Raw genomic sequence first — 15,777 nt, 5'->3', positions numbered from 1 at the left:
GGGTTCAAGATCAGCCCGGGCAACATAGCAACCTCATTTCAAAAAAAAGTGACATTATGTTATAGGGATATCCTCTGTGGAGTTATATAATGTCCATCTATTCCTCGATGGTGATGTTAATTTTGATTATCCAGTTTCTCTACTATATAGTTGCTATTTTCCCTCTTGCAACTAATAAGGAGCAAAACACTTGTAAATATCAAAATTTGCCCCCAAGATTTAGCAACCATTTATAATTTTTGCCTGAACCAATCTTTACTATGCTGTTTGCAAAATACTAATTTTCCAAATCTACCACTCCTTCACATTTGTCAGTTGACATTCTGCTATAAGGAAGAGCCCTACCCTATTCTCTATTTATTTGCTTCCTTGTTTATCCAATTTTTATCAAGATGAGGGCACAGGCTCCTATTTTATTCAATGAGTTATAATCCATTAATTTAATTTAATTTAATTTATTTATTTTTGAGAAAAGGTCTCACTCTGTCACCCAGGCTGGAATTCAGTGACACAAACTCAGCTCACTGCAACCTCTGCCTCCCAGGCTCAAGCAATCCTCCCACCTCAGCCTCCCAAGTAGCTGGGAATACAGGCGTGTGCCACCACACCCAGCTGATTTTTGCATTTTTAGTAGAGATGAGGTTTTGCCATGTTGCCCAGGCTGGTGTTGAACTCATGAGCTCAAGCTATCTGTCCGTCTTGGTCCCGCAAAGTGCTGGGATTATAGGCATGGGCCACTCTGCCTGGTGTATTTTCTTATTTATGTTGTTACTCAAATTGTCTAAGATTTGGCCAGTGGGAGCCCCTTCAGGTTGTCCTTGTGTCCTATAGATATGCCTCCTTTTTTTTTTTTTTTTTTTTTTTCCGTAAAAAAAGGATTTTATTACTTTGTCACCATATGATGATGTTCTTGACTCACCATATACCTTCTCTGCCCCTGCCCTGGAATCAACTATTTCTCCAAGAAGCTCTGGTTCCTTTTAATGAGGGATGATATTTAGAAACCAAGATTTGGGTGCTCGGTATGCTCACTGCTACTGGAATATCATTGCTTCTGGATCATATATATATGTATATGTATATATGTGTGTGTGTGTGTATAAATTCACATATATAATATGTATACATATATATGTATATGTGTATACACACACACTGATACATACACACATACATTTCTGATTCCAATCCAACCCCAGAGGGTTCTTTATTGCTTTCCTACATTCTGCACATTTCTTTGCATAGTAAGAACCCAATAATATCAACACATTTATTCATTTCTTCAGTCCTACAGTACTTATCATGTGGGTTCAGAATTGTTCTACCCATATCACTGTGACATACAAGCTCACTAAAAAGAACTCAAAATCTGTGTGTAGTTTGTTTTGTGTTTACCCTTAGAAAGAGGGTATATAATGTACTGTGTTTAAAATTATTTGTATTCATTTTTTCTTTTTAAATCTAGTTATATAAATTTGTTTATTTCTTTCAGTTTTCATTTCCCCCAGCCTTGTACATTTAATTTTTTGATTATGTAGAATATCAATATATTTCCAAAAGCAAAACTAGATAGAAAAGTGTTTGTGCATTCATGTAGCTACCAATATCCTTTAGATGCTCTATAATCCAGCATTTGTTTTTTCATATACTATCAAGGTTAATTATCTATTAAGGCCTTATTGTTCATACCAACTTCTACACCCACTTTATATCAATTTATGTCAAACACATTAACTATTTTTATTGTGAGTATTTTCTTCATTTAATCATCTAATCATTTATTTAGTGCATATTTATTGAATAGCTATGTGCTAGACACTGTCCCAGGCACTAGGGAAACAATGGTGAACCAACAAAACAAGGTCCTTGACCTTGTGGAACAAAAGAAAAGACCAGAGTAAAGAATAAAGCAGTAAGTTAAATATTACTTGAGAGTCATATCAGAGAAACAGGGAGTGACAGGGTCACTTCCTCTTGAAGTAGGAAAGTAAAAAGGGCTTATAGGCCATGCTGGAAATGTGGACCATGTTCTAGGTGACAGTCACTGAGTAATTTAAAGAAGAAGATATGATCAACTTTACATTTTAATTAGATCACTCAAGTAACACTTGGAATGTTAACCCTGAAAGATTAATAAAATTAAGAGAGTATAGGGGAAACCATTCTTTCCCTTACCCAATATTCCTGCATCAGTACAAAAAGTAGAAATTCCTCCACCCATGGCCAACTCAGAAATATTAAGAATAAAAGTTTACCCCTTACTCATTCTTCCCCATGAGAAGAATAGTGAGTTACATAATTTTTTTAGTTTGAAGAATGAGTCATTGCAAATGCATGGTTTAGGTTCTTTTTGGCACTTTTTGTTGTTTTCTCAAAGCAAGCTTTCCAACAATAAGGCTGAAGTTTGGATCTCTATTTGATTCCTGTCTGTTTCTCATTTGGACCCAAATTCTGAAAGGAATGGAAGTATCTTTACTAAGCTATTCAGTAATCCAAAGTAGCTCTAAAGCTCAGGGAAGACGTCAGGGATGTGGATAAAGAACTGGGAAGAATAGATTGCAAACCTAGTAGAGTTCCTTTGGAGTGAATAAGAGTTAAAGAAGGGTATGCTGGGTGAAAGCAGCAGCATGACAAGAATGGAAGCTTAAGGAACTCCAACTTTAAGAGTTGGGTAAAGGAGGACTAATGGTGAAGGCAGACTTTATCTACAACTTTTGGGGTCATAATTCCAAAGTTTTCAGATTTTAGAATGTTAGGAGTATATAATACTACATATTGTATAACATCACAAGGGTCTGGAGAAAATCAATTTCTGCAGAAATATGTGACTAATCATTTCAAGAAAAAAATGAGGTGATCTTTTAAGTTTTTCTCAGTTTGAAACTGAGAAAATTCTGTATGCTTTTGTTACATATTTGAGTTTCTGTGGCGGTGTCATAAGCTTTTGTTACTAACACAGAACAGGAAAGTTGGGTGCCATATGAAATCAGAAGCATTGTAGGAATGAAAGCATGTATACATGAATATATGTATATAAGAATGTGAATACAAGCAGCTAAATGGGTGAAGGAAAGGCCTAAAACAAATCAAATTTAGCAAGGGTAGGCTTGCTCTGGACATAGAGACTCAGACTAAGGAGATGTTAACAAATCCATCTTTTCAAGAAACTATATGTGAATCTACTTTGGGACCATTTTAATACATGAAATCTTAGAGTAGCTCACATGGTAAAGAAGACACTGGAATTAATAATATGCCTTTTTGATCTCCTATACCTTAACAACCCAGCTAACATCCAAGAGGACTATTTGCTAAAGCACTAAAGTTATATAGGGGGGCTTACCTAAAAAGAAAAAAATAATTAAAATTTATTTTAAATTATCTTCATTGGAGTGAGCAGATAATGTAGATTATGGTGTTGGAAAAAATACTTTTATTTCAATAATGTATTTCATACCATAGTTTTCTTTCATGAATGAACTCATTTGTTATTTATTTATTCAAATTGCTGCTACAATTTGTACTTTGTTACAGCATCTGGGATTGAGAAAAGGAAAACAGGAAGAGAAGATCTAGTCCCTATATTTAAATTTTAATTAGTTAGATAAAACACAAACAAAAAAAGAGATAAAGAATGACTATAAATGAGTAAAAATTATAGATTTAAAATATACATAAAAGCTGACCCTCTTTAATGTTATTCTTTTTTCCTTTTTTTTTTTTTTTTGAGATGGAGTCTCACTCTGTTGCCCAGGCTGGAGTGCAGTGGTGCAATCTCAGCTCACTGCAACCTCCGCCTCCTGAATTCAAGCAATTCTCCTGCCTCAGCCTCCCGAGTAGCTGGGATTACAGGCATGTACCACCATGCCCAGCTAATTTTTGTATTTTAGTAGAGATAGGGTTTCACCATGTTGGCCAGGCTGGTCTCAAACTCCTGACCTCAGTGATCTGCCTCAGCCTCCCAAAGTGCTGGGATCATAGGTGTGAGCCACCGCACCTGACCTCTAATGCTATTCTTAAAGGATAAAGTAGAGCATAGTAAACGATGGAAGAACACTTGAACAGAGAGATCATAAGGAATTTGTTATGAAAGGAGAGGGCTTTCAAATGATGTCACCACGCGATAGAAGTTATTAGAAGATGACACTTGCTTAAATTTGAAGTTTTAAAGTAAAGGAAAGATCACTTCTACATTCCCCTTATTCTTAAATCTTAACTTACATTTAACCAATATATTTATTTTGTATTTATTCCTGGTTAACTGGAAGAGGAAGCCAAATGATATACTGAGCAGGAAGAAAAAGGGCAAGTTCTTCTCAATTTTCTCTTCCCCCAAATTTGGGGAAAACCATATATTTGGAGCTTACACTGTTACATGTGCTGACTGGAATGAGATTATTCTTACAGAACCCAGGAGACCATTTGCAGTAGCTGCAGAAACTGCCTCATGGCTTTTGATGTTCTTGGTACTGAGATGCACTTTAGGAACTGATAATTGGCCTAATGCTTCCCGATAACCTTGAATTTTGACATCAAATATCTAACAAATCTGAAACCCTTGTTGTCACTTGCAAAATAGCTACCCATGATCAATATGTGTACTATTCACCCAAGGTAGCAAATACTCTCCTAGTCATATTGTATGTATTTTTAAAATCATCCATGCCAGTATTTCCATTGTAAACATGTCTAATTAAACTTTTTAAAAGAATATGCCTCTGACAGTCAATTATTTTTATAAGCCCAGCAGTTTAAATTTAACTGTTTTCTGCCGGGCATGGTGGTTCACACCTGTAATCCCAGCACTTTGGGGGGCTGAGTCGGGCAGATCACAAGGTCAGGAGTTTGAGACCAGCCTGGCCAACTGGTGAAACCCTGTCTCTACTAAAAATACAAAAATTAGCCGGGCGTGGTGATGCATGCCTGTAATCCCAGCTACTCAGGAGGCTGAGACAGAAGAATTGCTTGAACCCGGGAGGCAGATGTTGCAGTGAGCTGAGATCACTGCACTCCAGCCTAGGCAACAGAGCAAGACTCTATCTTGAGAAAAATAAAATAAAATTAAATTAAATTAAATTAAATTAATTTAACTGTTATCTACATAGTTTAGCAGTTAGGAAAAAAAATTTGTGTTTTAGATATTAAGGTTATATTACACATGTTTAGATCTATTCAAAGACAGATTCAAGACATCTATTCATATAGGACAAGTCAAACCCCATGTTTGCTTCACTTAATATATCTGGTCATTATAAAATAATACAGAGATAGAAGCTCACCTGAATCAGAACTCAGAAATCTGATAAGATACGGGAGGCCTTTATGTTCTCTGACAGCTCTTTGGTTGTTTTCATTTCCTATACATAATACTCGTATGCAGTTCATTACATTTACTAGCACATTTTCTATGTTTAAGTTCAATAGATTTATCAGACTTGGGATTCCATTCTAAAAATAAACAAAAAATATTACATTTGAATTAGTTTAAGATAAATGTAATCTTTATTTAGAAATACAAGTTGGCTGGATGTGGTGGCTCACCCCTGTAATCCTAGCACTTTGGGAGGCCGAGGCAGGCGGATCACGAGGTCAAGAGATCAAGACCATCCTGGCCAACATGGTGAAACCCAGTCTCTACTAAAAATACAAAAATTAGCCGGGCGTGGTGGTGCATGCCTGTAGTTCCAGCTACTTGAGAGGCTGAGGCAGGAGAATTGCTTGAACCTGGGAGGCGGAGGTTGCAGTGAGCCAAGATTGTACTACTGCACCCTAGCCTAGTGACAGAGAATACTGTCTCAAAAAAAATAAAAAAAAAAAAGAAAGAAAGAAAAAGAAACACAAGTTTGTAATCTTTCTTGCTGTAAATAACTATTTAGGAGAGAATGAGTGCCACAAACAAATGTGTCTACTGGTAAGATACATTATGTGACAGTTAATACAGCTATCTAAGTGAAGTAATTAAGATTAATTGAATATATTGCCCCATTAGGAAATATTTGCCATTGTAGACACTGCACTGGTAATTGGTAAACAGCAAGAAGCAATCGACATATACTGACTTAAGAAAATACTCCCTCTTCTACTTCTGGACTGTACTCAAATGCCAACTTTTCAGTGGAGCATTTTTCATCAGGCACGCCCTCTCGCTCCCTCTTCCCTGCTGTATTCTTCCCTGAGAAGAATCATCCATGCCAGTATTTCTGGGAGTTTTGTCATTGAATAGCAAAGTGGGTTTCTATTTTTGTAACTTCTATATGAGGGAGTTATTGTCAGTCAAAAATAATGGTCTATGAAAAAAACTTACATATTTGGCAATAACATCCTTGTTTTCACATTGAGCAATATCATATAGAATGACAGCACAGCGAGAGTGTACTTCAGGCTCATCACAAACCAGTAGGTTGATTAGAGATGGAATGCCTCCCGCTTCTACCAAAGCACGCACTGCTCTTTTGTGGGTTGAGATATTACTCAGTAACCCAACAGTTTTGCACTGCAGTTTTATTTTGGAACTTTTTAATAGATTGATTAAGGCAGGAATGGTGCCTGTAATGAAAAGAGCAAAAAAATAAAAAAGCTTGAATTATTGGTAACCATTTTAGTCAATTTATCATGGCAATATTTAAATAATATTTATGCGCATTATAATATAAATAATTATGAAATAATCGTATAAAATATTTATAAAATTATCATTTGAAACTATATGAAGAAACCTTCCATCTTGTCTTTGGTATGGGCAGCTCTCATTGTTCATACATTTGATTTTCACAGAGCGTGATCATGCATTTTATGTTAGTAACCTTAAGCCACCATTGAAACACTGAATTCTGGCTTAAGATTATTGATAAATAAATTCTTTATGCTACCACATGGTACAGTTCAGTTTTGGTTATTGCATCAACTTTGTATGGCACTGCTTATGCAAGTATTTGAGCATTTTATTATATTTTATCCTTATTTTATACCAGCATGTGAAAAACAAAAAGTGCTGAATCTAGTAAAATGCAACATTAGTCTCATTAATTACAATTGGCTCAAAGATAGAAATCATTGGGCATGGTGAAAATAGAAAATCTGGCTTCAGTTTGATGCCTGTTATACTTACATCAATTCAATGATAAGCAGAAAGCCCCTTATAGGACACACACAAAATGATAGAAAATATAATAGATATAATAAAGACCATATTTATTTAGCTACCTGAAATGAAACATCCCTCGTCACTTCTTTAAGTCTATAGTTCACCTTTTGGATATAGAGCTTTTTGTACAGATTTTCAGGAACATATTAGGGGACTATCTGTGATAAATCAAATTTTAATTTATTCGTTTAATATTTATGGAGCATCTCACGTGCGTTCAATAACCACATTACGGTAGTGGCTACCATATTGGACATTTTCAAATAGAACATTTTCTTTGTGTGTGTGTGTGTAGATAGACAGATAGATAGATAGATAGATAGATAGATAGATAGATAGATAGATAGGTAGATAGATAGATGGAGATATAGATATAAAGACAAAGGGTCTTACTATGTTGCCCAGACTGGTCTCAAACTCCTGGGCTCAAGCTATCCTCCTGCCTTGGCATCCCAAAGTGCTGGGATTACAGGCACGGGCCACCATGCCCAGCCGAACATTTTCAACATTTCAGAAAGCTATTCTGGACAGAGCTATTCTCAAAACAATCCTATGGGGTAGAGCCATTTTTTTTTTTTATTATTATACTTTAAGTTCTAGGATACATGTGCACAACGTGCAGGCTTGTTACATAGGTACACATGTGCTATGTTTGTTTGCTGCACCCATTAACTCCTCATGTATGTTAGGTATTTCCCCTAATGCTGTCCCTCCCCCTGACCCCCATCCCTCGACAGGCCCTGGTGTGTGATGTTTCCCACCCTGTGTCCAACTGTTCTCATTGTTCAATTCCCACCTATGAGTGAGAACATGCGGTGTTTGGTTTCCTGTCCTTGTGATAGTTTGCTCAGAATGATGGTTTCCAGTTTCATCCATGTCCCTGCAAAGGACATGAACTCATCCTTTTTTATGGCTGCATAGTATTCCATGGTGTATATGTGCCACATTTTCTTAATCCAGTCTATCACTGATGGACATTTGGGTTGATTCCAAGTCTTTGCTACTGTGAATAGTGCTGCAAAAACATACATGTGCATGTGTCTTTATAGTAGCATGATTTATAATGCTTTGGGTATATACCCAGTAATGGAATTGCTGGGTCAAATGGTATTTCTAGTTCTAGATCCTTGAGGAAATGCCACACTGTATTCCACAACGGTTGAACTAGTTTACACTTCAACCAATAGTGTAAAAGCGTTACTATTTCTCCACATCCTCTCCAGCATCTGTTGTTTCCTGACTTTTTAATGATTGCCATTCTAACAGATGTGAGATGGTATCTCATTGTGGTTTTGATTTGCATTTCTCTGATGACCAGTGTTGATGAGCATTTTTTCATGTGTCTGTTAGCTGCATAAATATCTTCTTTAAGAAGTGTCTGTTCATATCCGTTGCCCACTTTTTGATAGGGCTGTTTTTTTTTTTTTTTCCTTACAAATTTGTTTACATTCTCTGTAGATTCTGGATATTAGCCCTTTGTCAGATGGGTAGATTGCAAAAATTTTCTCCCATTCTGTAGGTTGCCTGTTCAATCTGATGGTAGTTTCTTTTGCTGTGCAGAAGTTCTTTAGTTTAATTAGATCCCATTTGTCTATTCTGGCTTTTGTTGCCATTGCTTTTAGTGTGTTAGTCATGAAGTCCTTGTCCATGCCTATGTCCTGAATGGCATTGCCTAGGTTTTCATCAAGGATTTTTATGGTTTTAGGTCTAACATTTAAGTCTTTAATCCATCTTGAATTAATTTTTGTATAAGCTGTAAGGAAGGGATCCAGTTTCAGGTTTCTACATATGGCTAGCCAGTTTTCCCAGCACCATTTATTAAATAGGGAATCCTTTCCCCATTTCCTGTTTTTGTCAGGTTTGTCAAAGATCAGATGGTTGTAGATGTGTGGTGATATTTCTGAGGCCTCCGTTCTGTTCCATTGGTCTATACCTCTGTTTTGGTAACAGTATCCTGCTGTTTTGGTTACTGTAGCTTTGTAGTATAGTTTGAAGTCAGGTAGTGTGATGCCTCCAGCTTTGTTCTTTTTGCTTAGGATTGTCTTGGCAATGCAGGCTCTTTTTTGGTTCCACATGAACTTTAAAGTCGTTTTTTTCCAATTCTGTGAAGAAAGTCATCAGTAGCTTGATGGGGATGGCATTGAATCTATAAATTACCTTGGGCAATAATGGCCATTTTCACAATATTTCAGGAAATCATGGATTTCCTATCCATGAGCATGGAATGTTCTTCCATTTGTTTGTGTCCTCTTTTATTTCATTGAGCAGTGGTTTGAAGTTCTCCTTAAAGAGGTCCTTCACATCCCTTGTAAATTGGTTTCCTAGGTATTTTATTCTCTTTGTAGCAATTGTGAATGGGAGTTCACTCATGATTTGGCTCTCTGTCTGTTATTGATGTGCAGGAATGCTTGTGATTTTTGCACATTGATTTTGTATCCTGAGACTTTGCTAAAGTTGATTATCAGCTTAAGGAGATTTTGGGCTGAGATAATGGGGTTTTCTAAATCTACAGTCATGTCATCTGCAAACAGGGACAATTCGACTTCCTCTTTTCCTAATTGAATATCCTTTATTTGTTTCTCTTGCCTGATTGCCCTGGCCAGAACTTCCAACACTATGTTGAATAGTGGTGAGAGGGGGCATTCCTGTCTTGTGCCAGTTTTCAATGGGAATGCTTCCAGTTTTTGCCAATTCAGTATGATATTGGTTGTGGGTTTGTCGTAAATAGCTCTTATTATTTTGAGATACATTTCATCAATACCTAGTTTATTGAGAGTTTTTAGCATGAAGGGCTGTTGAATTTTGTCAAAGGCCTTTTCTGCATCTATTGACATAATCACGTAGTTTTTGTCATTGGTTCTGTTTATGTGATGGATTACATTTATTGATATATAGATGTTGAACCAGCCTTACATCCCAGGGATGAAGCCGACTTGATCATGGTGGATAAGCTTTTTGATGTGCTGCTGGATTCGGTTTGCCAGTATTTTACTGAGGATTTTCGCATTGATGTTCATCAGGGATAGTGATCTAAAATTATCTTTTTTGGTTGTATCTCTGCCAGGCTTTGGTATCAGGATGATGCTGGCTTCATAAAATGAGTTAGGGAGGATTCTCTTTTTCTGTTGATTGGAATAGTTTCAAAGGAATGGTACCAGCTCCTCTTTGTATCTCTGGTAGAATTCGGCTATGAATCGTCTGGTCCTTGACTTTTTTTGGTTGGTAGGCTATTAATTATTGCCTCAATTTCAGAGCCTGTTATTGGTCTATTCAGAGATTCAACTTATTTCTGGTTTAGTCTTGGGAGGGTGTATGTGTCCAGGAATTTATCCATTTCTTCTAGATTTTCTAGTTTATTTGTGTAGAGGTGTTTATAGTATTCTCTGATGGTAGTCTGTATTTCTGTGGGGTTGGTGGTGATAGCCCCTTTATCATTTTTTATTGCGCCTATGTGATTCTTCTCTCTTTTCTTCTTTACTAGTCTTGCTAGTGGTCTATCAGATTTGTTGATCTTTTCAACAAACAAGTTCCTTGGATTCACTGAATTTTTGAAGGGTTTTTGGTATCTCTATCTCCTTCAGTTCTGCTCTGATCTTCGTTATTTCTTGCCTTGTGCTAGCTTTTGAATTTATTTGCTCTTGCTCCTCTAGTTCTTTTAATTGTGATGTTAGGTGTCGATTTTAGATTGTTCCTGCTTTCTCTTTTTTTTTTTTTTTTTTTTTTTTGAGATGGAGTCTCGCTCTGTAGCCCAGGCTGGAGTGCAGTGGTGCGTTCTCGGCTCACTGCAAGCACCACCTCTGGGGTTCACGCCATTGTCCTGTCTCAGCCTCCCAAGTACTGGGATTACAGGTGCCCACCACCAAGTCTGGCTAATTTTTTTTGTATTTTTAGTAGAGATGGGATTTCACCATGTTAGCCAGGATGGTTGCAATCTGCCCACCTCAGCCTCCCAAAGTGCTGGAATTACAGGCGTGAGCCACCGCGCCCGACCAATTCCTGCTTTCTCTCTCTTTTTTTTTTTTTTTTATTCCTGCTTTCTCTTGTGGGCATTTAGTGCTATAAATTTCCCTCTACACACTGCTTTAAATCTGTCCCAGAGATTCTGGTACATTGTGTCTTTGTTCTCATTGGTTTCAAAGAACATCTTTATTTCTGCCTTCATTTTGTTATTTACCCAGTAGTCACTCAGGAGCAGGTTGGTCAGTTTCCATGTAGTTGTGCGGTTTTGAGTGAGTTTCTTAATCCTGAGTTCTAGTTTGATTGCACTGTGGTCTGAGAGACAGTTTGTTGTGATTTCTGTTCTTTTACATTTGCTAAGGAGTGCTTTACTTCCAACTATGTGGTCAATTTTGGAACAAGTGCAGTGTGGTGCTGAGAAGAATGTATATTCTGTTGCTTTGGGATGGAGAGTTCTGTACATGTCTATTAGGTCCACTTGGTGCAGAGCTGACTTCAAGTCCTCAATATCCTTGTTAACCTTCTATCTCGTTGATCTGTCTAATATTGACAGTGTGGTGTTAAATTCTCCCATTATTTATTGTGTGGGAATCTAAGTCTCTTTGTAGGCCTCTAAGGACTTGTTTTATGAATCTGGTTGCTCCTGTATACGGGTGCATATATATTTAGAATAGTTAGCTCTTCTTGTTGAATTGATCCCTTTACCATTATGTAATGGCCTTCTTTGTCTCTTTTGATCTTTGTTGGTTTAAAGTCTGTTTTATCAGAGACTAGAATTGCAACCCCTGCTTTATTTTGCTTTCCATTTGCTTGGTAGATCTTCCTCCATCCCTTTATTTTGAGCCTATGTGTGTCTCTGCACATGAGATGAGTCTCCTGAGTACAGCACATGGATGGATCTTGACTCTTGATCCAATTTGCCAGTCTTTGTCTTTTAATTGGGGCATTTAGCCCATTTAAAGTTAATATTGTTATGTGTGAATTTTATCCTGTCATTATGATGTTAGCTGGTTATTTTGCCTGTTAGTTGATGCAGTTTCCTCCTAGCATCAATGGTCTTCACAATTTGGCATGTTTTTGCATTGGCTGGTACTGGGCGTTCCTTTCCATGTTTAGTACTTCCTTCAGGAGGTCTTGTAAGGCAGGCCTGGTGGTGACAAAATCTCTCAGCATTTGCTTGTCTGTAAAGGATTTTATTCCTCCTTCACTTATGAAGCTTAGTTCGGCTGGATATGAAATTCTGGGTTGAAAATTCTTTTCTTTAAGAATGTTCAATATTGGCCCCCACTTTCTTCTGGCTTGTAGAGTTTCTGCCGAAAGATCCGCTGTTAGTCTGATGGTCTTCCCTTTCTGGGTAACCTGACCTTTCTGTGTAGCTGCCCCTAACATTTTTTCCTTCATTTCAACCTTGGTGAATCTGACAATTATGTGTCTTGGGGTTGGTCTTTTCGAGGAGTTTCTTTATGGTGTTCTCTGTATTTCCTGAATTGAATGTTGGCCTTCCTTGCTAAGTTGGGGAAGTTCTCCTGGATAATATCCTGAAGAGTGTTTTCCAACTTGGTTCCATTCTCCTCTTCACTTTCAGGTACACCAATCAGACGTAGATTTGGTCTTTTCACATAGTCCCATATTTCTTGGAGACTTTGTTTGTTTCTTTTCACTCTTTTTTCTTTAAACTTCTCTTCTTGCTTTATTTCATTAATTTGATCTTCAGTCACTGATGCCCTTTTTTCCCCTTGATCAAATCAGTTATTGAAGCTTGTGCATGTGTCATGTATTTCTCGTGCCATGGTTTTCAGCTCCATCAGGTCATTTAAGGTCTTCTCTACACTGTTTATTCCAGTTAGCCATTCATTTAATCTTTTTTCAAGATTTTTACCTTCCCTGCAATGGGTTTGAACCTCCTCCTTTAGCTCAGAGAAGTTTGTTATTACCGACATTCTGAAGCCTACTTCTGTCAACTGATCAAAGTCATTCTCTGTCCAGCTCTGTTCCATTGCTGGTGAGGATCTGTAATCATTTGCAGGGGAAGAGGCACTCTGGTTTTTAGAATTTTAAGCTTTTCTGTTCTGGTTTCTCCCCATCTTTGTGGTTTTATCTACCTTTGGTCTTTGATGTTGGTGACCTATAGATGGGGTTTTGCTGTAGATGTCCTTTTTGTTGATGTTGATGCTATTCCTTTCTGTTTGTTAGTTTTCCTTCTAACAGTCAGGTCCCTCAGCTGCAGGTCTGTTGGAGTTTGCTGGAGGTCCACTCCAGACCCTGTTTGCCTGGATATCACCAGCAATGGCTGCAGAACAGCAAAAACTGCAGAACAGCAAACATTGCCGCCTGATCATTCCTCTGGAAGCTTCGTCCCTGAGGGGCACTCGCCTGTATGAGGTGTCAGTCGGCCCCTACTGGGAGGTGTCTCTCAGTTAGGCTACAAGGGGGTCAGGGACCCACTTGGGGTGGCAATCTGTCCATTCTCAGAGCTCAAACACCATTCTGGGAGAACCACTGCTCTCTTCAGAGCTGTCAGACAGGGACGTTTAAGTCTGCAGAAGTTTCTGCTGCCTTTTGTTTAGCTATGCCCTGCCCCCAGAGGTGGGGTCTACAGAGGCAGCAGGCCTTGGTGAGCTGCAGTGGGCTCTACCCAGTTTGAGCTTCCCGGCTGCTTTGTTTACCTACTAAAGCCTCAGCAATGGCGGATGCCCCTCCCCCTGCCAGACTGCTGCCTTGCAGGTCCATCTCAGACTGCTGTGCTAGCAGTGAGCAAGGCTCCGTGGGTGTGGGACCTGCCGACCCAGGCGTGGGATATAATCTCCTGGTGTGCTGCTTGCTAAGATCGTTGGAAAAGCACAGTATTTGGGTGCGAGTGCCCCATTTTTTCAGGTACAGTCTGTCACAGCTTCCCTTGGCTAGGAAACGGAAATCCCCCAACCCCTTGTGCTTCCCGGGTAAGGCGATGTCTGCCCAGCTTCGGCTCGCCCTCCATGGGTGGCACCCACTGTCCAACCAGTCCTGGTGGAATGAACCAGGTACCTCAGTTGGAAATGCAGAAATCACCTGTCTTCTGTGCCAGTCACGCTGGGAGCTACAGACCAGAGCTGTTCCTATTTGGCCATCTTGGAATGGACCCCAGTAGAGCCATTTTATTAGTGAGTAAACTAAACTAAGAGATGTTAAGCAATTATCTTAAGTTCTAAATGCAGAGCTAGTTACACACCAGACCTGACACTAAATCTGCTATTTTTAATTTCAAAAGTAAATTGTGCAAAGTATAGAATAGGAATAATTTCTAAATGAAAGTAAATATAAAAGTAGTGTGGTAAAGTAATTTAAAAGTTAAATTAATACTTAACATCAGTTTTTAATTTTTTGAGCTTTTAGACAAATAGAATTGATATAGTTTTTTGATCCTGTGCAGCCTCCATGTGGAAAATAAAATATATGGCTGACAGGTAAATGAAGTGATCTTAGCAAAAGAAACCTAAAATCTACTAAAATTTTTCCTTTACAATCAAAAATATATTTAAAAATGACTGATGAATAAAATATAGCTCTACATAAAATAGCATTAAAAAAAGATAGTTAATAGAGTTTGCATCACCTGCATCCAAAATACATCTCCAGTATTGATCATTTGCTAAGCAAATTACTTCCAAAGACATGACAGCCATCATCCTTCGTTTATAGCTTTCAGACTGTAACATTTCTGTTTAAAGTGTTCAACAGAAAAACACAGCTGTAATTTATACAAGAGGCAATGAAATGCTTGATTCTGTTTTTTGTACCAGCTAAGTAAAACCAAGGGTTGAGGTCACCACTATTACCACCAACTGCATGCATTAAATTCCCCTCTGTGCACAGCTCCCTGTGAAGTAGTGACAAATTCCATCAGCCCATGATCTTTGAGGTTTATAGTCTACATAGTAAATGAAAAAATCCTGAAATTTCTTTTCTTCAGATGGGGTCTCAGTTTGTTGCCCAGGCTGGAGTGCAATGGCATGATCACAGCTCACTGCAGCCTGAATCTCCCTGGGCTCAGGTGATCTACCATCTCAGCCTCCCTAGTAGCTGAGACTACAGGCGTGCATCACCACATCCAGCTAATTTTTGTATTTTTTGCAGAGACAGCATTTTGCCATGTGGCCCAGGCTGGTCTCAAACTCTTGGGTTCAAGCAATCCACTTGCCTTGGCCTCCCAAAGTGCTAGGATTACAGGCATGAGCTACTATGCCTGGCGGAAATTTTTAATCTTTGGTCTGAGTGACTTAGATTGGGTGGTCACATACTTCAAATTCCCTTGGAAAATAATACATCTCTCTTGGCTAAAATTAGTTGTTAAATAAAATTTGAATGTGGGTTTTCAAGAATAGCAAAGTAATCCACAGTATTGTCAATAAAAATTTAATATCCATTAAATTAGGTATGAGGCTTTATACATTTCCTGAGTATAAAAAAGATACTTTAAATAAAATCTTGGATGAACTTGTACTACAGACAGAAGATATTACAAATATACATGTCTATTGTGCTAGGAAAAAACAGACAATCTTTTCCTCATATCTTTAGCCAGCCACTCTATTACCAAATCTGTCCTAAATCTAGCTTGGCTCTACCATTCCATGGCATTCTCTTTTAAAATTCAGCTTCTACTCCAAGAACTCATCCTGAGACCTCTAATAAACTGA

General features: G+C 38.1%; 1 protein-coding gene across 1 annotated transcript in view; it reads right to left on the bottom strand.

Moving 5' to 3' along the window:
- ANKAR (ankyrin and armadillo repeat containing) overlaps positions 1-15,777 on the bottom strand; it is a 77,448-nt gene that overhangs the window by 20,202 nt on the left and 41,469 nt on the right. The window contains exons 10-12 of the mRNA XM_015110530.3: positions 14,694-14,798; positions 6,305-6,546; positions 5,280-5,448 (exon numbers count right to left, since the gene is read on the bottom strand). Coding sequence (XP_014966016.3) covers positions 5,280-5,448; positions 6,305-6,546; positions 14,694-14,798 — 516 coding nt within the window. The remainder of the gene's footprint in view (positions 1-5,279; positions 5,449-6,304; positions 6,547-14,693; positions 14,799-15,777) is intronic.

This window comes from Macaca mulatta, chromosome 12 (genome assembly GCF_049350105.2).
Source record: "Macaca mulatta isolate MMU2019108-1 chromosome 12, T2T-MMU8v2.0, whole genome shotgun sequence".
NCBI lineage: Eukaryota > Metazoa > Chordata > Mammalia > Primates > Cercopithecidae > Macaca > Macaca mulatta.
This window is presented reverse-complemented; position numbering and strand designations above follow the sequence as displayed.